This window comes from Felis catus, chromosome B2 (genome assembly GCF_018350175.1).
Source record: "Felis catus isolate Fca126 chromosome B2, F.catus_Fca126_mat1.0, whole genome shotgun sequence".
In the NCBI taxonomy this organism is placed as follows: Eukaryota; Metazoa; Chordata; class Mammalia; order Carnivora; family Felidae; genus Felis; species Felis catus.
In genome coordinates, this window is record NC_058372.1 from 144812721 (window position 1) to 144836012 (window position 23292).

At 40.6% G+C, this 23292-nt stretch overlaps 1 protein-coding gene and 1 long non-coding RNA gene across 5 annotated transcripts in view; one reads left to right on the plus strand and one right to left on the minus strand.

Moving 5' to 3' along the window:
• PRKN (parkin RBR E3 ubiquitin protein ligase) overlaps positions 1-23292 on the minus strand; it is a 1341418-nt gene that overhangs the window by 420337 nt on the left and 897789 nt on the right. For all 4 annotated transcript variants that reach the window (XM_019831462.3, XM_045058626.1, XM_045058625.1 and 1 more), the window contains exon 7: positions 5731-5867. In XM_019831462.3, coding sequence (XP_019687021.3) covers positions 5731-5867 — 137 coding nt within the window. The remainder of the gene's footprint in view (positions 1-5730; positions 5868-23292) is intronic.
• Positions 7435-22840, plus strand: LOC123385680. The gene is made up of 3 exons (XR_006598638.1): positions 7435-8455; positions 11733-11843; positions 22719-22840. It is a non-coding gene; the product is annotated as an uncharacterized LOC123385680 (long non-coding RNA).

Here is a 23292-nt window from a genome sequence, read left to right on the forward strand (position 1 = left end):
TCTGACCCTCCACTGTTCATGCTCTGTCTCTCTCTGTCCCAAAAATAAATAAACATTGAAAAAAAAATAAAAAAAAAAAAAAAGAGTCAGACACTCAACCGACTGAGCCACCCAGGCACCCCTTCGTGTTAGCTTTGAATAACACCCATGCCATCCTAGTGGGATAATCCATTCTAGTTTGCAAGCATCAGAAAGTCCTTTGGCCTCTGCCAAAGTAGAAACACAATCACCAAGCAAATATGTATCTACCAATGAATCCACCCTATTTACAGTTTCATGCAGACCCCTGAGATCAGAAAAATCAAAGAGTGATTTAAAGCTATGGATTCCAGTGCCAGTGTAACCATCTCTTGTGGTTAGAGATGAACTTTGTCACTGAAAGGAAGTGGTGGCTTTACGAATAAAATGCCCTTTGATTATATAAATAAATCTTGGATTAATTTTCTTGGAAAAACCGTAATCTAAAAATGGCTAGTAGCCACCGTGGGGGCCTGAAACCATTTTACTAGATTTCAAAATGCCATAGTGGAAAGATATTATTTTTATTAAAATGTTTTATTTAATTTTGAGAGAGGGAGGGAGAGAGTGAATGAGCAAGCAGGGGAGGGTCAGAGAGAGAGGGAGACACAGAATCTGAAGCAGGCTCTGGGCTCCTAGCTGTCATCACAGAGCCCAACACGGGGCTTGAACTCAGGGACTGTGAGATCATGACCTGAACCGAAGTCAGACGCTTAGCCAACTGAGCCACCCAGGTGCCCCACCATGGTGGAAAGATAAATGGACAACTCTTCAGAGAACCAACAATATTCAGTCAGGTTAAAACCATGAGCAATAAAAGAATAAGCGTGCACGTGTGCACGCACACACACACACGCACACACACACAAGCTGAGCTTCCAGAAACTTCTAATCTTCCAAAAACCAAAGATAACACTGGGGCCTTTGAGGTTCAGGCATTCTACACAAGACTGTTGAGGTCAGGAACGAGCCATCAAGGAAATGTTCAATGGAACCATGATCAACATGAACAGCAATACACCTTCTTTGCCAAATGGATCTGGCATAGAATTTGAGCCTTGCCTGAGTAATCCAGCTGTCATAAAGCTGACCTTTCAATGCATTCTTACTTCCATTGTGGAATTAGCCATCATCTTTGCTTGTCATACACGGTATTAAGTTTTATTTACAAGATTTATAGACATTGATATAACCTTTTAATTAACTCCACCATGAAAGAACAGCATGCCATGGAAATAGTATAAGTTCAATCAATTCTTTTTTCTGATAGTCTGCTATTTTTATCCTTAGTTTGAAAAGCCTTGATTTTCTATTTCTGTTTTTTTTTACTAGTTTATTTTATGTGTCTTGTTTTACACTCCATGAATCAAGGCAAAGTCAAATAAACCAAGGGAAAAAGATGGTCAGATGGATGGACAGACGTATACTGCTTGGTAAATGGTTGATTTATGCACTGGACAATAGGAAACACCAACCTACAGTTAAAGAATGTCTGAATGTATGTTCCTCTATGAACACACACATATATGCGCAAATAAATTACATATACTGTCTGTAGGAATACTTACACAGCATGCTTACATAACAACTGAGTTAACAAAAGCCAGTATTCATTATGTGCTTGCGGTCTTCAGCATTTAATGCAAAGGCACTCTATATGGCATTATTTTAATCCATCCACATAGCAATGTATAAAATAGTTGCTATTGTATTATCTCCATTTTAGCTTAAAACGAAACAAGAGACATACCAAGGATAAGTAACTTGCCCTACATTACGAAGGTGGTGAATCTCCAAGCCAGGATTTGAACTTGGCTTCTCTGATTCTCTATGTACACTTCAGGATATGTGCAAAATTATTCATTGGTTTATGGGGAGGTAGTATAGTAAGACTTATTCAAGTCTTTAAAATGTGAAAAAATTAGTCTTTACTAGGACTTAACGTGCTGGCTGATGCTGGAACTTCTCATACCCTGGTGTGTGTGTGGGATGTATCATGTTATGACCTGCAAAGAGGGTGTCTTGAGGGGACAGTGGGAGTCCTAAAATGCAGACTCTTAGAGAGTCTCTGTTGAGCAAGGTTCAAAACAATCCAGTTTGTTTCTTACAAAATAAAACAAAAATTCTGTAATAACATTTGAAAGCGTCTTTTCATCTAATATGAGGAACACTTATAATCTGAGTTCACAGTTAAAAAAAAGGCTGAAATAATACATGACAATATTGTGACAAACTGAATTGTAGTTTGTAATAAGCACTTTTGAAGATATGTATTAAAACATTGTTGAAGACATAAAGAAACAAGTACTGAAATGAATTATACAGCATAGGATGTTTACTACACAGTTGAAAGTCATTATGGTTGTTTGTAACTTGTCTCAGCTTGTGGTTACTTGCTACTTCTCTTTTTTCCTGGTTTCCAAAGCTCATTAAAAGTCAAAGAATAGGAAAACTTTACATAAAAATAGGTTAATTTTAGCTTCCACATTATTGTCCGTGCACACAAAAAAATTGAAAGACAATATCGTTTAGTTCAACCTGTAATGCGTGACCACACTGGTGGCCCAGTCAAATTCATTCAGTTCACTGTTATGGGGGTGGGGCGTGGTGCCCAAGTCTGTGAATCCAGCTTTAAAACGCACATCCCACACAGGACGCTAGCCCTCCAGTGGTTCCTTGTTGTAGGTAACAGTCAATATTGCTAATGTGTGGAGATTAGTACAGGCCTATGTATCAGTTTTTATAAATATCTCGTTAGCAATAGGTTTGCAATTCAAATATCTTTAGATATTTTTGATAACTTTCAATCATCAAGAACTGCAGACAATGTGTGTTACTCTATTCTGGATACATTGTCTTTTAATAACAAAATCCACAAATATGTAGCTTTCTCCTTCTTGCTGTTAAACATTAAAAGAGGTGTTAGGGAAGGTAAGTTCTTGGTAGTGAGTGGCATTTAAAAAAAGAAAAGCAAGGTTTTAAGGAGAATTATGTTTAAATAACAGGTGATGAGGTAGATACACTCACAAAAATTATTTAAAAGGGTTCCAAAGAAAAAATCCAAAGTAGCAAGAATTATGAGAAAAGCCTAGAACAGCTTGTCATGCTAGAAAGCCTGGCTAATGTGTACGAGGGGAGTGATTGCACATTTTTTATTTTGTATGTTCGAAATTTCCTACAATTAAAATGCTTTAAAATTTAAAGCTACATCAGAAGTAAACTAACTTTTTTTTTTTTTAATTTTTTTTTCAACGTTTATTTATTTTTGGGACAGAGAGAGAGAGACAGAGCATGAACGGGGGAGGGGCAGAGAGAGAGAGACACAGAATCGGAAACAGGCTCCAGGCTCTGAGCCATCAGCCCAGAGCCCGATGCGGGGCTCGAACTCACGGACCGCGAGATCGTGACGTGGCTGAAGTCGGACGCTTAACCGACTGCGCCACCCAGGCGCCCCGTAAACTAACTTTTAGAAGTGCCTTGAGTATGAAGAGAAAACATGAAAATGGATATTCCATGCTACATGGTTTTGTGAAGGAAGAGAGTTTATCAGTACAAAATTATCCCATGAAAAATAGAATCTTTCAATCTGAAAATAAATATTTCACTAACTTTTGAATGCTTTTGTTAAAAATATAAAAGTCCAAAACCTTTCAGTGAGTTTTCCTTAATATACTGATCATGCATTATGTGAATCTTAATTGATAAACATTGCATTATTGGCAAATACAGTCAAAAAATGAGTATCATAATTTACAAAGTCAACAATGCAATCAGCTTCTTCCATTTGGAAATGTGAAATACTTTTGAGTTATATTTTTCAGCTTTGATTAAAAAAAACATTAAAACTAAGTACCAAAATAAGTTAAACTTAAAATCTGACCATTGAATCAAGGTATCACAATTTCAAACCACAATTTTCAAAATCAGTGAAGCATATTTACTCACATTGCAATGATTATACATACATATATATATATATATATATATATATATATATATATATGAATGAGGTACAGACCCATTCCATATATAAAAAATAATTCAAAATGTTATCAATGGCCTAAGCATTAAAGCTAAGCTATTAGAAGAAAACATGGGAGTCATTCTTCAGGACCTTGGTTTTGACAATGGATTCCTACCTTTGACACCAAAAGCACAAACAACAAAAGAAAAAATAGATAAAATGGATTTCTTCAAAATTAAAAACTTTTATGTATTGAAGGATATTACCATTAAAGTAAAAATACAACCCACAGAATAGGAAAAATGTTTGCAAGTCATATATCTGATAAATGTCTATTATCCAGAACACATAAAGAACTCTTACCAGTCAGCAACAAGACAAACAACCCAATCAAAAAATGGTCAAAGGTCTTGGGTATTCTCCAAACAGAAACGCAAATGGCCAACAAGCATACGAGAAAATATTCAACATCATCAGTCATTAAAGAAATGCAAGTCAAAACCACAATGAGGTACCACTCCAAATGTAATAGTATGGCTATTAAAAACAAAACAGGAAAATAACAAGTGTGGGAGAGGATGTAAAGAAATAAAAACCTTTATAAGTTACTGGTAGGAATGCAAAATGGTGCAGCAGCTATGGAAGATAGTTTGGTAGTTCTTCAAAAGATTAAATATAGAATTAGCATATGACCTAGCAATTGCACTCCTGGGTATACATCCAAGAGAAATGAAAACATATATGCACACAGGAACAAATACACAAATGTTTTTGGCAGCATTATTCAGAATAGCCAAAAGGTGAAAACAACACAAATGTCCATCAGCAAAGAAATGGATACACAGATGTGGTATGTCCATATAATGGAATATTAATCAGTCATAAAAAGGAATGAAGATACATGCCACAAGTTGGATGAACTTCAAAAACATTATGGTAAGTGAAACAAGGAAGACACAAAAGGTTACATATTGCATGATACCTTTTATATGAAGTATCTAGAATTGGTAAATCCACAGAGGAAGATAGTGGTTGCCAAGAGACAGAGGTGAGGGGAAATTGGGAACGCTTACTTAATGAATGTGGGGTATTTTCCTGGGATAATGAAAAAATTTTGAAACTAGAGATGGGTGATAGTCATCACATCACATTGTGAAAACAGGAAATGCCACTGAACTGGACACTTGAAAATAGTTAACTGTATGTTATGTGAATTTCACCTCAATAAAAAAATACATGTAACAACAGTAATATAAGTAAAGAATGTTCTTCAATGTTGAAAGATAAAAAAAACTGAAAATATTAAATATTTCAGCTTTATCTCATTCTTCAAAATCCTTTAAAATATATGTTTTTTCATATATATGCGTATGTGCTCAAAATTTTTAGCAATAAGGGTATACAATTTGAAAACGTGGATAGGGCTGCTCTAGATCCATGGTAATCTGTAACTTGTAGGGTGAATCCATAGACATACTTTGTGCACCTCGGCTGAATAATATTTTAAGATTTATCTTCCATACTTTTATGCAGGTGATGCATTTTCCAGTTCAACATAACTCCTGCATACCTTCGTATTTTGTATTTTGTGATGCAAACACTGTTTCTTGCTCAGCAGGGATCAAATAGATATTTGAATTTTCAACCCCTCGGCGGGGGATTGAGTATCCCTAAGATAGTCTTGCATCAATAGTTCTTCCGTTATTAATTAGCATTAAAAATGGAGAAGAAAAAAGTAGTAGACTTACCCACACACGGCAGAGAGTAGCCCAGCTGAGGGTCATGGATAAACTGCCTGTCGTTAAGTCTTGTCACACAGTATAAGTAGAAACAGTCTAAGCAAATCACGTGGCGATGGTTGCACTGGAAAACCAGGACAGGGCTCCTGCACAGAAAAATAAAAAAAGAAAAGGAAAACATTTCCTCTAGTACTTCTAAGAGTCGAAAGGCAACATGTGCTTTGGGACACTTTGTAACCCTATCAGCTTGCTTAGAAAATGCTCTGTGTAGACACCTGCACTGCTCACCATTGAGCATATATGTGTCAAAGCTGCGCCTTAAAAATTGGAAACATTTCATTAACTATACATAACATTGATTTTCCTAAATTTATATTTTTATATTAACATATTTACCAAACTGCTGTTTAAATCTGAGCTCAGATATAACCTCTTTCTAGATCATCTTCTAGAAGCCTCATAATTCCCAATTCACCCATGAATCACCCCATTTATACATTTTTTTATTGATACAAAATTACATCATACTATTGATATGCTTCCCTACCGACTGTGATCTCCTTGAAAGTAGATACTGTGCTTAATTTAAATTGATATTCTCATAGTATCAGGCACGGTAAGGTTTAAATAAACGTTCCTTGAATTGTATGTTAATGATACATAAAATCTGAACTTCCCAAAAGCCAAAAGAAAAATTACCATGGTGCCAAAGTAGGTATGTTAAACAATCACTCATATTTCATTGGCAAGCAGAAAAGTAGAATTTCAAAATAAAAATTATCTAGCACAGATTCTTTTCTAAAAGATTTAGTCTATCGTGCCATCCCTACTCCACACAAACAGCCAATTTATTAAATCAAGGTTAGGAGCTTACTAATAAATTGATATATGAGTTCTAAAATCTTTGGATTCCCTTAAAATGCTTTATAGGGGAAAAATGTCCCAAATAAGCATGTATTTTTGCTAACAAAATGAACCACATTATGTTATAACCAAAAGAAAAAAAAGAGAGAGAGAGACAAATTGAATTAATTTCACATCAGCCCCAAGGCCATTTTAATAGTAAAAAAAAAAAAACACAAAAAAAACAACACTGGAGTTTATCTAGATAAGCCTATTCTCTGTGTAATGACAACAAAATACAAAATAGTTTTTTTATTTCATACACAATTCTTAAAAGACCTCAGAGCTCTTCAAAAGCCCTTTCCCCAGAAAAATTGATATTAAACATTAATATTAGTAACATGTAATTTTCTTAACAATTAAAAGGTTTTCAAAATTCTGCTTTCCCACTTATTTCAAAGCAATATCTAATACAAAACAAAAAAAATAACTTGGTATTTTAATGTCATGGATCAACAGGGCAATGGTCATCATAAGCTGGGCAAGGACGTCCCTAAATGCTTTTATGTGCTTCTATTTCTCATCTCTGAACTACTGCAGTCCTTTTGGGGCTATCATTTCCATTTCCAGAGCCTTTTTCAATTAGGCATTGACTGTGTTCTGAACTTTCAACCTCTTCCCTTCTAATAACATTCTGCTGGAAGATGATAAAATATAATACCTTCTCATTTCTATCACGAGTCAGACATACACACATGCACAAGGGCACACACACCATATTCACTCTGTGTGACCCTATAGAACTGCCGTGTTCTATGTTCTCCTCATGGCTAAGTTCTATGAAAAATATTCTCCATTCTGGTCTTAGCAACATGGTCGACTAAGCCTTTAGAGACGCTCAATCTGCTCTCAATACATGGAAGCACTGGAGAAAATATTAGAACATTCATAAAAATGTTCCTCTATATAACAAGGTTAAGAAAGAAAGCTTAGCAATTACCCGGTAGAAGAAATAAAAGGAAAACTTATAAAGCCAAAGCAGTAGGAACATGAACTGTTGGCATAGTGTCCCAGAGCAACATTAAGGTACGTGGTAGCCACTGGTCCAGGAAGTGAGTTCTTTTCCATCCCTATTAAGGAAAAATGGAGAGAGTTTTGTTCCATGTGTGGACAACATATTTATGGATTTGCCCTTCAGTTAAAATATGACCCCAAACTACTTAGACCGTGTGGACAGTCCACAGAACATCAGCTGTTCTACTTTACTGATGGCATCCTACCATTTGGAACAGATTGGAAAGGAATGGTGAATACATGAGAGGCCATGCTGTGAGGTAAACCCTGTGCAGATTCAAGTGAGCCCACCATATTAGGAAAGGTTTTAGAGGCCCAATGTTTGGGGCATGGAGGGCACACTCAACAGACACAGTAGTGCATCTTGCCCCTCCCTCTACTACTGCAACTACACACACACACACACACACACACACACACACACACACACACACACACAGATACAGAAGTACAAGGACAATCACAGGCCCTGTGGAAACATAGGCTCTAGGCCCCACAGAGTGAAACACATCATCTTGGGGACATAGGAGGAATCTCACTAAAAATTACAGCCGTACCGGTTCACTTCTGCCTTCTTGAACTGAGATATAGGCGGGGAGCCGAACAGACCAAACCGACAGGACTAATTGATCAGAACCATCAGGATGCAAAGAGCTGGGGAAGAGTTCATAGGGTATCTGGGGGATGCACTGGCACATTTCACGGCACTGCCCTCTGGAATTGTAGCGGCAAATGGACAAGGCAGCAGTTAAGGCAGCATTGAGAAGTGCATGGTGACCGGGACCTGAGAGACCTTAGGATTTACCTGTTGAAGCAGGTAAGGTCAATAACCTTTATTATTACAAAAAATATAATAGAGTCATCAGAAAGGGCTTTAGAGAATGTTTACCTTGAATAAAAAGTATGAGAAATGAATGCAGGTAGCAGTAGTTTACCAAACAGTGAGAAGTAAAGGAAACAAGATGTAAAAATGTGTTCAGCTTTGGAAGTGAGGACAGATCACTAAAGTCCATTAAAGAGAATCCCTTCCCAGGCACAGGGTATATATATAAGTGACACCAGAACCTACATGTGTGGTTTTACGTGTCCATTTTGGAAAAAAGAAGAAAAAAAAGAAAGAAACTTACAAGAGTTTCAGGGAGTGACAAGTATAGAGAAGTCACTCAGGCATTCTGTCACTATCCATATGGAGTAAATATATATATATATTTAATAAATATATAAATATTTATATATATATTTATATATATTCTATATATCTATATAATGTCTATATAATATATATCTAATATATATCTATATAATATATAGAGAGAGAAATATAGAATAAACATGTAGAAAAAATACATATGTTGATGAATAATGTTATAGATATAGATGTAGATAGTATATGCCCATATTCGTGCAGAATTATCAGTCAGCTGGAGTTCTTGATACAGTTTTGAGGTAAGATTGTCCATCCCTTATCAATAATATTTCTAGTCATAAAAAAAGAAATTTCTAGTATTTATGAAAAAGTTAGGTGAGGAATAAGCATGCCACCCATAGAAACATTATTGGATTAATCATCTGAGTCATCTAAGAAAAGAAGTGAGGATCATTTCATGGCTGGAGGGACTACATAATTAACTTCCTAAGTATGAGGCAAAAGAGGACAGTGGGAAAAAAAACACTAGTATTTATGACCACCCCCTTTGGGTTAGGTACTTGCTAGGAACTTCTCAAACGTTTTTCCATGTCCTCCTCCTATAATAATCTGCCCCCACTCTATCACACATCCTGTTCCTCTCTCTGCCTCCAGCTTTCTTCCAGGTCTTTTACTCCTGGGCTCGTGCTCTTTGTCACTCATTCTTCTAGTATAATACTAGCCTTTATATTCAAATCAAAATTCCAAACTTCAAGGTCCAGTTCAAGATAAGACCTCTAAGGAACTTTTCCTGGAGCTTAATTCTTCACTGATTTTTCTCTTTTTCTTTAACTTTTAATCCACAGGGTCTATCCTAATGTGCTTCCTACACTGTCTTCACTTTTATTCAGACTGAGTGTTTCATAAGTTGCTACTTTAGCTGTCAGCATTAAATGAAAAATCCTGAAACAATGGGGGCTGAACTTGATTACCACCTTCATGACCCATGTCTCACCAAATACAGCAATAAGCACATGACATTATATAATCAATAGTTACTGATCGTACCTGTGGCTTACTGAACAAAATGTTTTTTATTTCATAATCTCTCTGCTCCCATCCTTACATTTTTTACTCAGTTACTTACTGAGCATCTACTTTGGCTGAAGTAGGCACTTAATACACACACACGGAATACAGCAGTGAGTGGATGAAAAAACATCTCATGACTGATGGAAGCGTTGGGAAAAACACAACTCAGTCACGGGCCACAGTCTGGGGACATGACACGCATGTGGAACAGGTATTAAAAGGATGCATGTGTGGTCATCAAACTCTGGTGCCACAGAAGTTAGGACAGCAGAGAAGTATGCGTCAGGGTTAGGAAACCTGAGCTGAATTTAAAAGAATGGGGGATCAGCACTGGGTCCCTGGAGAGAAATGTGGTTTCTGGGCAGGGCAGGAAACAGACGTGGGAAAGAATTCTTGGAATAGAAAAGTTATCAGCTGGGCTGACTGAGGGGATGTATCAGGACAAGAGAAAAGAGATGAGAAGGGTTGGGGACAGGGGTAGGAGGACTTCAGGAGACTGGCCTACTGTGTGGTCTCTTGCTCATGGGATTCACTGAGGCTTGTGAGTCTCGGAAGGGAGAGATGTTTTCATATGTTTAATTCTGAGGGAACGTGTGGAGGAGAACAAGCTGGAAGTCGTGAGAACTATTTGGAGGTCATTTTAATAACACAGTCATGAGTTACTAAGGAAGCAGACTGTGGTGTGCGGGCGGTTCTAGGAATGGAAAGAAGAAGATGGACAGGAGTGATTTTTCTGAGGAGAACCTGCCAAGACTTATCTCCTCTTGGGTCTTTGTTCCTCCCAACATTCCTCTGTGCCCTTTGCTCAAATTATATATAAATGTTAATTGATCAATCTAAAAGATGATTTTACCCCCGTGGACCAGGCTACAGAGCAGTTAATCAAAGGTTAGATAAAGTTCTCAATCCCACGTAAAAGGGATTATAAATGCTGTACTTGACATTACTGAAGAGTCATTATTTTCTTTTAAAGCCAACAGTTTTTATTATAATGCATGTGTTTTATAGAAAGGGGAATGTGGCAAACAGGATAATATGAAAAAGTGTTTCGAAACTGCAGCTTTGTCCATGTTGCTCTAGTTACATCTGGATCAGGCTCTTCCCTGGCATCAGGCACAGCAGCTGCCCTTGTCCGATGGCTCCTTGCAGACACACTTAGCACCGCCCATGGGTGGCGGGAGTGGCCGTTCTTTTTGCAGGAGGTGCATTTGCAGGAGCCGGTGCACGTGCAAGAGCAAGCTCAGGTGCAGGAGCCCGTCCGTGCAGGTGCAGAAGCCCATGCAGGTGCAGGAGCCCGCGCGGGTGCAGGAGCCCGAGCAGGTGCAGAAGCCCGTGCAGGTGCAGGAGGCCGCAGAGGCACAGGTACAGGAGCCACCAGTGGGGCAGGAGCAGCTGGGTCCACTTCGAGCAGAGGTGAGGACTGAGGTCCAAAGCAGTCAGCACAGCGAGACACTGGTGCAGGCTGCAGGCGTGGTTCTGAAGAGTTTCTTGTAAGCAAAGACTTTCCTGCTTTGGTGAAAGCAGTGATCCAAAGAGCCTTTGCTCACAGAGTATTAGGCATAACTGAAGAAATCTTAGTAAAAAAAATATGGCAGACCACTCACGTACATCACACAAATAGAACACGGTTACACAATAAGTAGTCCAAACATTTAAACTCTCATAAAATTAGCTCTCTTGTATCTATAAAATAGCATCAATGTTTTCATATTTATCTGATCAAATGTGCAGTTTAACCTGCTCTCCACCTCATTTGTGTGAGTGCTCTCTCTCTCTCTCTCTCTCTCTCTCTCTCTCTCTCTATTTGCCCTCCCTCACACACACACTCTCTCTGCCAAAATCTATTTCTCTGACCCTGTCTACTTCTTTGCCACAGGTATATCTTCATTTATACCCATTAAGAGGCTGCGGTTCCAACTTCTCAGCTGAATGTGACATATATTGAATGTGACATCCCAGAAATTTTAAGATACGTAAAGATAAGGAAGTAAGTATAAGCTTGAAAGGAAATAAAAATCTAATAAAGTGGGTAGGAAAGGGATACACATAAACGTAACACAGGGCAGGACACTAAGTTATATTAGAGACGTAGGAAATATTAGCAGGCTCTGTGGTAAGCAGCCTTCAGGGTGTCCCCTTAGTGATCTCCACCCCCTGGGATTCATGCCCTTGTGTCCCTTTTACAAATCAGTGGGATGACCTGAGTCATCTACATGGGAAGTGCAGAAATGACAAGGAGCCATTTCTAGGACTAGATCAGAGAAGACCGTGCAGCTACTGCCTGTGCTGCTTCCTGGGTCAGTAGCTCTGAGGAGAGTGATGGCCGTGTTGTGGGGACACTCAAGCACTCCTATGGAGACCCTCCAGCACAAGACATGCCCTCAGCCTACTGTAGCCCTGGCTGACGGCTTGACCACAATTTCATGAGCTAACCCTGAACGAGAACCATCCAGCTAAGCTGTTCCCAAGTTCCTGATCCGCCGAAACTGTGCGAGATAACATCCGTTGTTGCTTTAAGCCACTACATTTTGGGGTAATTATTTTTTATGCAGCAATATATAACTAATACAGGTTCGGAGGGAGAAAGAGATCACATTTAGATAGAAAATTAGAAAAGAATTCATGCGAGTAGTGGCATTGGAATGAAGATCAAGTTTCCAGGGCATGGAGATAGAAAAAAATCTTCCAGGTCAACAGAAGAGACTGGAGTTGCAGAAGAACAGAGCACAGGAGGAGAATGCTGAGTTCTCTAGTATAGCTAGTTTCTCCATTCACCCCAATGAAAAGCAAAATTATATATATATATATAATATATATATATATATATATATATATATATATATATATGGATAGTAGAATCATCTGAAATGCAATGAGAAGCAATGAAAGTTAGGATAAACATATTAAGTGCAAATCGTTGAGGAGATAAAAATAAATTTTGTTCACTGGAGGGAGAAAGTTAGTCCTTGAATTTAGCTTACACTTGACCCTTGGAAACACACATGTTGTTTTTACAATATTTCGTTTGTGCGACAGTAACATAGATGTTATGCCCCAGTTAGCAATCTTTCAAAGCTCTCTACAAATCCTCAGTACATGAACAACTACGACTCCTGGGAGTTTAATAAAGGATTAGATTAGATAAAAATAATTAGAGGAGGAAAGCTATGCCATTAAGGAACCCGAATCTATCTTCCTAACAACTGTCATTTTAAATCTCTTTTAGTTAGAGATAGCTTATAAACAATAGATAAATGGCTACAGTCTCAGAAACCAAATGCATTTTCGGTTAATCTATATCACCTACTAATTGCCCAAATGAGCTTCTGACGGGAGTATCCAACATGGCGCCTGCCCTGGATAACATTTTAACCCACATATGTGATACGGGTTCATTATTTGAGTTAGCCAAGTGAGCAATCCCAGTCACTGGAGAGACCCCTGATCCAAGATGCTAATTGATAGACTCAACTTTTAGAAATTAAAATGAGCTTCAACAGTCGAATGACCTTCGAAATTCCATCCAGCAGCCAAGTTTAAAATCCTGAAGTGAGTTTGTTTATCCATTAGTCTGCTTGGACTCAGAATCCTATTGAGGCCCTGGCAGATCCAAGGTCATTTACCACCACTTTGAATTTCTTCTTGCTCCCTCTGCTCACGTCCTCATTGCTTTATCCTGTCCACTTTGCTGCACAAAAAGGGGTGACTTTGGGTCCGTGAGCTTGCTTGTACAAGGCCCAATATTTCAGCATAAACAACACTGCCAAGGCAAAGACTCTTTATTGAAGTTGACGTTTTTGAATCACTGTCATCAATCCATCCTTGTAATTCTCTGGACTAACTACCAAGTGCCAGGCACTGACCTATGGATGTCACGGAAAAGTGGGCAAGACATGGCCCTTCGCCTCAGAAGGCCACAGGCCCGTAGGGTTGAAGACAAACAAGTAAATATCTCCTGGTGTCGTAAAAGCTACCAGAGGGATGAGTTAGAGACCACCTAACCCCGTCTTTGCAGTCAGTGGAAGGGGTCTCAAGGCAACTCATGCCTCCATGCGTGCATTCAGTCTATATAGAGAGAAGATACCGAAGAAACTAAACAGCTTCCCTTGTTTATGAAGGCTTTAAATAAAATATGATATAAAATACAGTAAATACGTTAAAAATAAAATGATTAAGAAAATATATACTCTGCCCCTTTCTCTATCGACAAAATTCCCTTGTCCTCTTTAATCCTCATTCAGTAATTCTATGTCCCATCTGTGACATCAAATGCTACTAAATTTAAGAGAACCCTAACATTAACATTGGTTCCAAGGTTTGATCCCACTGATCAATACTGGGCAAACTCTCTCATCATCAGTGCACAGTTTTATTGCTGGAAACAACCTGGTTTTGTATATCCTGTGCTTATAATGCTCACCAGAATATTCTTAATTCTCATGTGTCCTGAGGATGTAATACTTTATGATTCCACAGACACATTTTCTGCAGTGGGACTAAGCCCTGACCTCACATGCGTTGAAAACTACTTTGTGCAAGGCATTTTGCTGTGGGTACTTAGGCCTTAAAACAAACAACAGCTCCCTATCAAGTCAACTGTATCTCCATTGAGATGTTAACCTGTTCTATTTATTGTCATATAGAGAAAAAGAAAATTTCAGGGAGCAGCTACCTTCTCTGTTTCAGAACTATTTAGTTTCTACATATACTTACTAATTCTGAGAGTCTACAGAATAGGAGGTATAAAAATAGCTGAGTAAAGATATGCAGAGTAGCAAAAGTGTAGTGCTTTCTAGAGCAAATGGATTAGGTCTTCAAGTGTTGGTATAGCATGAATTCTCCAAACTCATTAGCCTCAGTCTGGAGTTAACCTAAATCAGCACCCACACCATTCCTTCCTCCCACATTTGCCCCGCCCCTTTTTAATCAGCACACCTCGGTGATGTTATTCTAAAGTGGCTTTCATCATGGCACGTCTTGGCCAAAACCATAAACTAGTTGTCTAATGCCAGTGTATCAAGACCTCAAGTTTTCCTTCTGTTTTTCAGAGCCCTCCATAAGGCTCCTTGCCCCCCACCGTATGTCTCCCTAATTGCCATTCCCAAATCCTTCTCAGGTCCTCTCTTTACAGCGTCAGAACCAAACCTCCTTTTCCCTTATGCTCTTGTCTCTCTGTGTTAAGAGTCTTCCAATTTACCTTCATTTTCCTCTTTCAGGAGGCTGCTTCAATAAAACTCCAGCTAACACCGATTCTCCCACTCACTTTACAATTCCCCATAATGCTTATGTTTACAAAGCAGTATTTTTATATTCTACTTAGCGTTTTAGTACATATCATTATATTGTTCTGTGCCTGATTGATCAGCTTATGTCAGATGTTCCCTGGTCAATTCAACACCTAGTCACTGAGGGGCGCCTGGGTGGCTCAGTCGGTTAAGTGACTGGCTTTTCATTTCAGCTCAGGTCATGATCTTGTAGTTGGTGAGATAGAGCCCTGCTCAGGCTCTGCATTGGCAGCGTGGAGCCTGCTTGGGATTGTCTTTCTCCTCTCTATCCGTCTCTTCCCTGCTTGTGCTCTCTCTTTGTCTCTTAAAATAAATAAACATGAAAAAAAATTTTAAAACACCCATACATAGTAATTGGGAGGCTACTATGTGCTGGTTCCTTGGCTTGACGTTGGGATGGGATACACAGTTCTTGTCCTTGTGGAATTCTGTCTAATGGTGACATAACTAAGTCTGGGGCACAGCGGGAAAAAGTTAATCCAATGTTGGCCAGGCAGAGAATGTTTCCCGAATGAAAATAAATAAATAAATAAATAATTAAACTAAGACCCAAAAGGCAAGAATGAATTAGCCTGACCAAGAAACTAGAGGGGAGTGAGGAAATCATGTAAAAACACTTAAAATGGCATAAAATTAGAAAAGGTTAGGGAACTGTGTCTTAGATCTTCATATTATCTCCTCAGTGTTTATCAAGGTTCTGAATTCCTCGAGAAATCAAAAATCAAACTAAAGCATAATGATACTGTTTCCACGAGCCACATGTAGAAGTCCAGGTTTTAAGTTTATATAATAAGTGCAGCTGAATTAGTTTCTATTATTTATAACATTTTGAACCACTAACAATAAACAAAATAAAGTATATGAATCCATGGTTACAAGAGGGAATTAATGAGTTATTAATTTCCTCCAGATGGTTTCAATCTTCAAAAGTAATTACTTGACCTTAGTATAGCTTATATGTCGTATTTCTAAATATAATTACTGTTGACAGGTTGAATCTAAACATAAACCATTACCTTCTAGAAGCACTAGATTATAAACATTATAACAGTATGTTTTAGAATTAACAAATAAACTTCTTTCTTTTTTAAAAGTAAGTTAAAGTTTTAGAAGGAAAGAGGTCAACCCCTTTTTATAGTAATCCATTGCAATGATTTGGTTTTATCAGCAGCAATCCCAAGTTTTCTTTCTAAGGCCTTTGTATTACCAAGCAGATGCTGATAAATAATTGCAAAGAATGGGTAAATCATAATGAAATAACCATTGCATGTAATGAAATAAAATTTAAAATCCTAAGGGGTATGTGGCTCATGGGAGGAAAACACATCTCATGAAAAATTATCACATTACCTTCTTGTCCCCCAACTAACAGAATTAATTTCAATTCTTAAAGTTATGTTTATAAATGGCCAAGGGCTGAGTGCTACATTTGTAAAAGTCCACATAGTTTTGAGTTTTAATCTTCGAGCATACTCTATTCAGACTGTCAGTGTTGTAGAGCTAGAGACAGCTGAAACCCGATTTAGCATGACATACTTTCTGGGTTGCATCATCTGCATAGAGCTGTTGTGGGACATAACTATTCAATTGTTGCAGATGCCATCTGAACACATACTAACTCATGCACATATCCTGTCTTTGTTTTTTTCTTTTGTGAGAAACAGCTAGAAGGAGATAGATGCTACAGAATTCTGCTAAATTGAGACACATATAAAGACAGATCTTGTTTAGATAAGAACCCCACTGTGAAATAAATTGTCCTACTGTGTCCCCAAATCTCGTGACAGGAAATATTAATGCTAAGAATCAGTCCAGTGGCTATGAATGTTCAGAGCTATTTAACATAAATTATTATAAAACAGAGTGGCTTAAAAATTTTATTTGTTGCCAGCTCACAAAAACCTTGCATAGAGGACTTCTCATTGGTCTTTCATTCATTCTTAAAATGAATGAATGAATTCATGCACTAGAATGCCATGTTTTTGATTCCTCTTATCAGAGAAACGTTAAGAATTGGGTCCTCTGAAGGAGAGTAGTTTGAAAGCAAGAACCTGCTCAAAAGATTGTAAACGTCTTAAAACGCTTCTACAACAAAATACGTCTGAAAATGAGGAGGTATCGTGACGTTTCCGAGGTATCGTTAGATGGACTGTGCATTAAATATTAATGTAATTTAAGAAATGTGTGGCACATAATCAATAAAGTTATTTTCCTAATTGAGGTTTTTGCTTTACAGCTAGCCAGAAAAGCAGTGTGTAGCCTGCCAAAATATTTTACTAAAAATCAACATGACGTAACAAAACAAATCCATACGAATTCGTGTAAAACTAAGCTAAGGGAATTCATGCAAAGAGGCAATGGCCTGCTTTGCACATCCCAAGACACTGGAGGCTGGGGGAAGGTTTCCAGAAAGTTCCAGGCTAAGAGGGCTGTCGCAGGAGGTGGCTTCAGAATGCAGCTTACACGAAAAGAGATCCGTGAAATGGCAGGCTAGACCCGACAATCTCTGAAGACCTTCCAGATACCAAGATTCCACAGGCTCCAATTTGTATGATCATAGCGTTCTTCCTCTCTGTAAGTTCGTGGGGCTCAAACCTTACTTGAAATTATGCGCACAAGGCAACTTATATTTAGGATTCCGGCTTTAAAGGTACTTTTTGAACTAATGCACGTGCTGCTTGCAAGGCTAAGAGTCTGAGGATTTCTAGAGATTTTACTTTCTGGAAGACATGTTGGGAGGAAGGCCCTGAGCCGGTGTATCGAAAGGAAATCCGAAGACATACCTCAGTGTTAAAGGCAAAAGAACAAAACAAAACGCCCAAAGCAACACAATATATGGCTCTTGACAGCTAAAAGCTAATTTAATTTTAAAGCTCTTTTTTTCTTTTCTTTCTGTTTTCAATAAGGTCAGCTGGTAATTAGTGCCAGCAGGAGGGGACGGGCAGGGCTCAGACCCGTGTCAGGTGCCCTCTGCTGTGTTCTGTGAACCCATGTGCTCCTCCCCACCCCAGCCTCTCGCTACAGTGTATCATCAATTATTTATTTGATTTTCTACCTTCTCTCCAGACCAGAAGTCAGCAGACTCCAGCTGAGGGCTAAATCTGGCCCACATCCTGTTTTTGTAAATAAAGTTTTATGAGAACACAGCCATTTTTACATATTGGCTATGGCTGCTTTTATCTATAAAGGCAGAGCTGGGTGGCTGTGACAGGAACTCTATGGACCAGGAAGCCTGAGCCACTGTCTAGCCTTTACAGGAAAGGCTTCCTGCTCCAGCTCTTGACCCCGTAAACCCAAGGGCCGTCTTCTGGTTTTCCGAGTGCCTGACCTACTGGTGGTGTTTGGTAAGTGCTTCTGTGCTAAACGGTCCAGGAGCTGACTGTTTGGCTAAACGAAGGACCATGAATGAGGAGGGACACAAAAGAGGGCAAAACTGAAGCGTCAGACAGCCAGAGATGAGCAACTTTTGCAGGTTGACAGGTGCACAGCTTACTGGTTTTGAGCTAAGCCACAGACAATACTTCTCGAGGTTGCAAATGTCATGTCCCTTCCTTCAGGACATTTCTTTTGATTAAGTTGCCCTGGTCTTGCCCAGAGAGTGTCCAGTGCTGGCCACTCCCACATGAGAGAAGAGATACAGGAAGTGGACTTTGCTGAGCTCGAGAAAAGTGACAGCAAGACAGTAGGATGGAACCATGCGACGGTGCCTGGCGGGCGCTATTGACTGGGTGGTCGGGGAAGGCCGGAGGCGGCCACGTTTACACTGATCCCCCAACGGCATGCTGTGCACAGATCTGATGTGAGAGGGCTCCGCGGGAAGGAACGGCTGAGGAAAACTCCCTTTCAATGGCAACGCCTGGGCATGCTTGAGGAATTAAAAGGAAAGTCAGTGTGACAGAGATACACTAAGAAGCAAGGGGGAGTGGACCAAGATGAAGTTCAGGTGGACGGGAAGAGCAATAATGAAGTCTTCATCTGAATGGTCAAGAGCGCCCGGGCGGCTCAGCCGGTTAAGCATCAGACTCTTGGTTTCAGCTCAGGTCATGATCGCACGGTTGGTGTGTCTGAGCCCTGCATGGGGCTCTGTGCTGATAGCACGGAGCCTGCTTGAAATTCTCTCTTTCCATCTCTCTCTCTCTCTCTCTGCCCCCCCTTGCTCGCTTTTTCATGTTTTTTAATGTTTATTTTTTTGAGAGAGCACAAGCAGGGGAGGAGCAGAGGGCAAGAGGGGGAGGGAGGGAGAGGGAGATACAGAGAGAGAGAAAGAGAGAGACAGACAGTCTGAAGCAGGCTCCAGGCTCTGAGCTGTTGGCACAGAGCCCGATGCGGGGCTCGAACTCGTGAACCGTGAGATAGTGACTTGAGCCGATGTCAGTCGCCTAACTGACCAGCCACCCAGGGCCCCCTCCCTCAGTCTTGAGAGAGGAGGATCCAAAGCAGGCTGAGAGCTCGGGGCCCGATGAAGGGCTCGAACTCATGAACTGTAAGATCATAACCTGAGCTGAAGTCGGATGCTGAACTGATTGAGCCACCCAGGTGCCCCTAAATAAACATTTTTTTTTAAAGAGTTAGGAATTTGACTCTTAGGCAATAAGAATTCGGTACAAAATTTTAAGCAGGGAAGCAACAGGATGTCATTTATGTTTCAGAAAATCACTCTCACTTTGCGCATCGCATGGATTGTAGTGTGACAAGAAAGGGAGGGAGCCCTGTGGATGCTGGGAAGTCCTCCTGGGGCAGAAGATACTGATTTGGACCGAGCAGTGAAGCTGGAGAAAATGGATGGGTGGACAGTATGTTTGGGACGACATAGCATTCACATGTCTCCTACTAAGCTCTTCTCCATTTTTAGTCTACTACTAACATGTATAGGTTTCTCCATTTTCAGAAAACCTCAAGACCGTGTCCCCAAATCCACAGGACCATTGTTATAAAATTAACAATTTTACTTTAACAGATTACTTTACATAAAAATGGAGACTTTCCAGAGGTTTCCAAATAAATTTAACTCAAAACCTTTGCCTAGGGCCTAAATTAAAAGATAAGGAACCTAGGGGCGCCTGGGTGGCACAGTTGGTTAAGCGTCCGACTTCAGCCAGGTCACGATCTCACAGTCCGTGAGTTCGAGCCCCGCGTCGGGCTCTGTGCTGACAGCTCGGAGCCTGGAGCCTGTTTCCGATTCTGTGTCTCCCTCTCTCTCTGACCCTCCCCCGTTCATGCTCTGTCTCACTCTGTCCCAAAAATAAATAAACATTGAAAAAAAAATTAAAAAAAAAATAAACATTAAAAAAAAATTAAAAAAAAAAAGATAAGGAACCTAATAATCAAACAGTACATTAATAAAAATGTAAACGACGGTGCCATTGTTTGTCGGAATAGTATTTATCGATCTCTTACAATGTGCCAGGTGCCAGGCAGAGTGCGGGACCCAGAACAAGGAACGAGAGGTGCACTGATAACCCACTGTGGGCTGTGTGAGGGCTCCCAAGTGAGCAAGCCTCTGGGGCACAAGGTCTACAAGTGGCATTGATACTGGAGATATCAGATATTTGGGAAGCAAAACTGACAAGATTCAGGGGTTCATCAACCTGAGGCAGGGAGAAGAGTCAAGCATTATGTCTAGATTCTCTTTTTAAACATTACTGGATGCTTCTAACGGGCTGGGTTCCCTGCTAAGTGCTTCCTCTGCATTATTTATTTAATCCACTAAACTATAAAACCCTAGGAGGGCAAGGCCCCTTCTGTGTCTTCTCTTCTGTGATCTCACTGCCTAACACCGGGCGTCGTCTGGGGAGGAGTTCAAACATACTTGTTGAAAGCTGGGTGGACGCCTCCCCGTCCCTGCCACGACAATGACAGTGAGATGCCCTGCCGTGGGAGGGGCAGGTGAGGGCACGAGGTGGGGAGGAACGCTGTGAGACCTCTTGATCCCAGAGCTGGTAAGTGACAACGAAGTCACCAGGACTGACTTGCTCCGGCCCCGCTCCCGTTCCTCAACACTGCATCCCGGCCGGGACTTGGGCAACATTTGCCGGTGGGGGACAAGCCACCAGAGGAGCATCAGGCCTGGAAATACAGGTAGAAGATTTCTTTTGGTTCTACACTTGCTGAGTTTGAGGCACCTTTGCAATGTCGTGTGAACACATACAGAGGGCAGGTCACTGTGGGCTCCTTAAACTCGGGAGGAAGCTTGGAGCTGGAAAGTGCTCTGGAGACCCATCAGCCAAGAGACGAGTAATTACAGCCCCAGGAGCAGTTGAGCTCACCCGTGGACAGTGTGAAAGTAGGAGAGGAGGTGGTGTGGAAGGGACCTCGGAGCACACTGACACTGCAGTATAATTGGTTTGATGAAGTTTTCCCTTGCTGAGCTGTGGACATGAAATAGTTTTGCTTTTTCCCGGTAATTGATATTTCTGTGTTGTGTCAAGCCCACCTGCTGAGCAGTGGGCCCCCAGCCACATGCCAGATTCCATGGCTTCTGGTCACTTTCAAGTATTAAAACAATCTAATCTTAGACCAGCCCATCTTGAACTTCCCTCTCACACTGCACTTGGCGTCTCTCTTGCCCCATTGGAGACCAGAAAGGAGCCTGAGCTGCTCCCAGGACCCTGCACAGTAGGGAAGTCCCGCTTGCACTGGGCATGTGCAGATTTGATCAACCCAGTTTCTGAAGGACAATGGAACGTTGTGGAGGGATCCTCTTTTTCCTGATTTCTGTGGAAATCTGCGTGTGTGCAAGCAAATGGTTGGTTCTAAGGGTTAAGTGGTGCACAACACAGAGGCTTCTCTCACACTGAATTTGCAGAGTCAGAGGGAAAACGGCATCCATGAATAAGAGTTGCAAAGTGGGTGAGAGGTAGGGAACAGGCCTGCCTAACCCAGTCTAGATGGCGTGGAAGGCTCTTTGGAGGTAGAGTCTTATCTCCAAACAGAAACCAGGGGGGTGCTTTGAAAGGCAAAGTTAGATCATCTGCCTCCCCTGCTCAATCCCTGCAATGGCTCCCCATGTTATTCCTTACGATGGCCTTGCTCAGTCCTCCAAGTGCTGCCAAACCACCCCTCTCGGGCCCTCACCTCCTTCTCTTCTGCTCACTGTGGTCCAGCCCAGTGAGCTCTGTGCTATTCCTCAAACATGCCTGGCATTCTTCTGCCTCAGGACCTTTGCACTGGCTCCTGCTTTTGCATGAATGCTCTTCCCTAGCTATTCACATGGCTCACATCTTGATCTCCTGCCACTCTTTCTCCAAATGTCTTTTTCTAATAAGTCAAACCCAGACCACCCTACATAAAAGTAGTCAGCCCCCACTTTGCACTCCCAAGCCTCTTGTTCCCTTTTATTTTTTTCTATCTTCTGCAGTAGATTTGCACTATTATTCCATCCATCCCTGAGCTCACACCTCTGCTAGGTGACTTTGCCCTTCCTCCCACTAGAAGCTGAATATACTTCCCATCCGTTGACAGTGGGCCAAGCCACATGGCTTCCTTTGGCCAAGAGGATGAGAGTGGATATGATGCAACCAAACACTTGTGAAGTGCTGTGTGCTCAGGCTCACCCTCTTGTGTTCCTGCCTTTCCAGGTGAGGAGGATCTCCCTGGGGTAGCTACTGGTTCAAGAAGGATGACACACGAAGCCGACTGGAAACACCCATTCCCAGAGCAATGGACTGAACTAAGCCCAGTTATAAGCACCAAACCCAGGTGAAGCTCAGAGGGTTGGGTGAGAAATATCACTTATTGGGCACCTGGGTGGCTCAGTTAAGCATCCAACTCTTGATTTCAGCTCAGGTCATGATCTCATGGTTCTTAGGATCAAGACTCACATGGGGCTCTGCACTGCTTGGGATTCTCTCTCTCTCTCTCTCTCTCTCTCTCTCTCTCTCTCTCTCTCTCACTCACTCTCTGCCCCTTCTACACTTCTGCTCCCCTTCTCTCTCCCTCAAAATAAACAAACATTAAAAACATTTTTTTAAAGAAATACGACTTATTGTCATGTGCCATTTGAGATTCTGTGATGGTTCATTCCTTAGCTCTAGCTGACCCATGCCCTTCTGTACAGTTTAATCATTTATTATACATTTTGTTTATTGTCTGCCTCTTCTCACTAGAATGTAAATCTATTAGATCAGAGATCTTGTCTGTTCACTGTTGTAT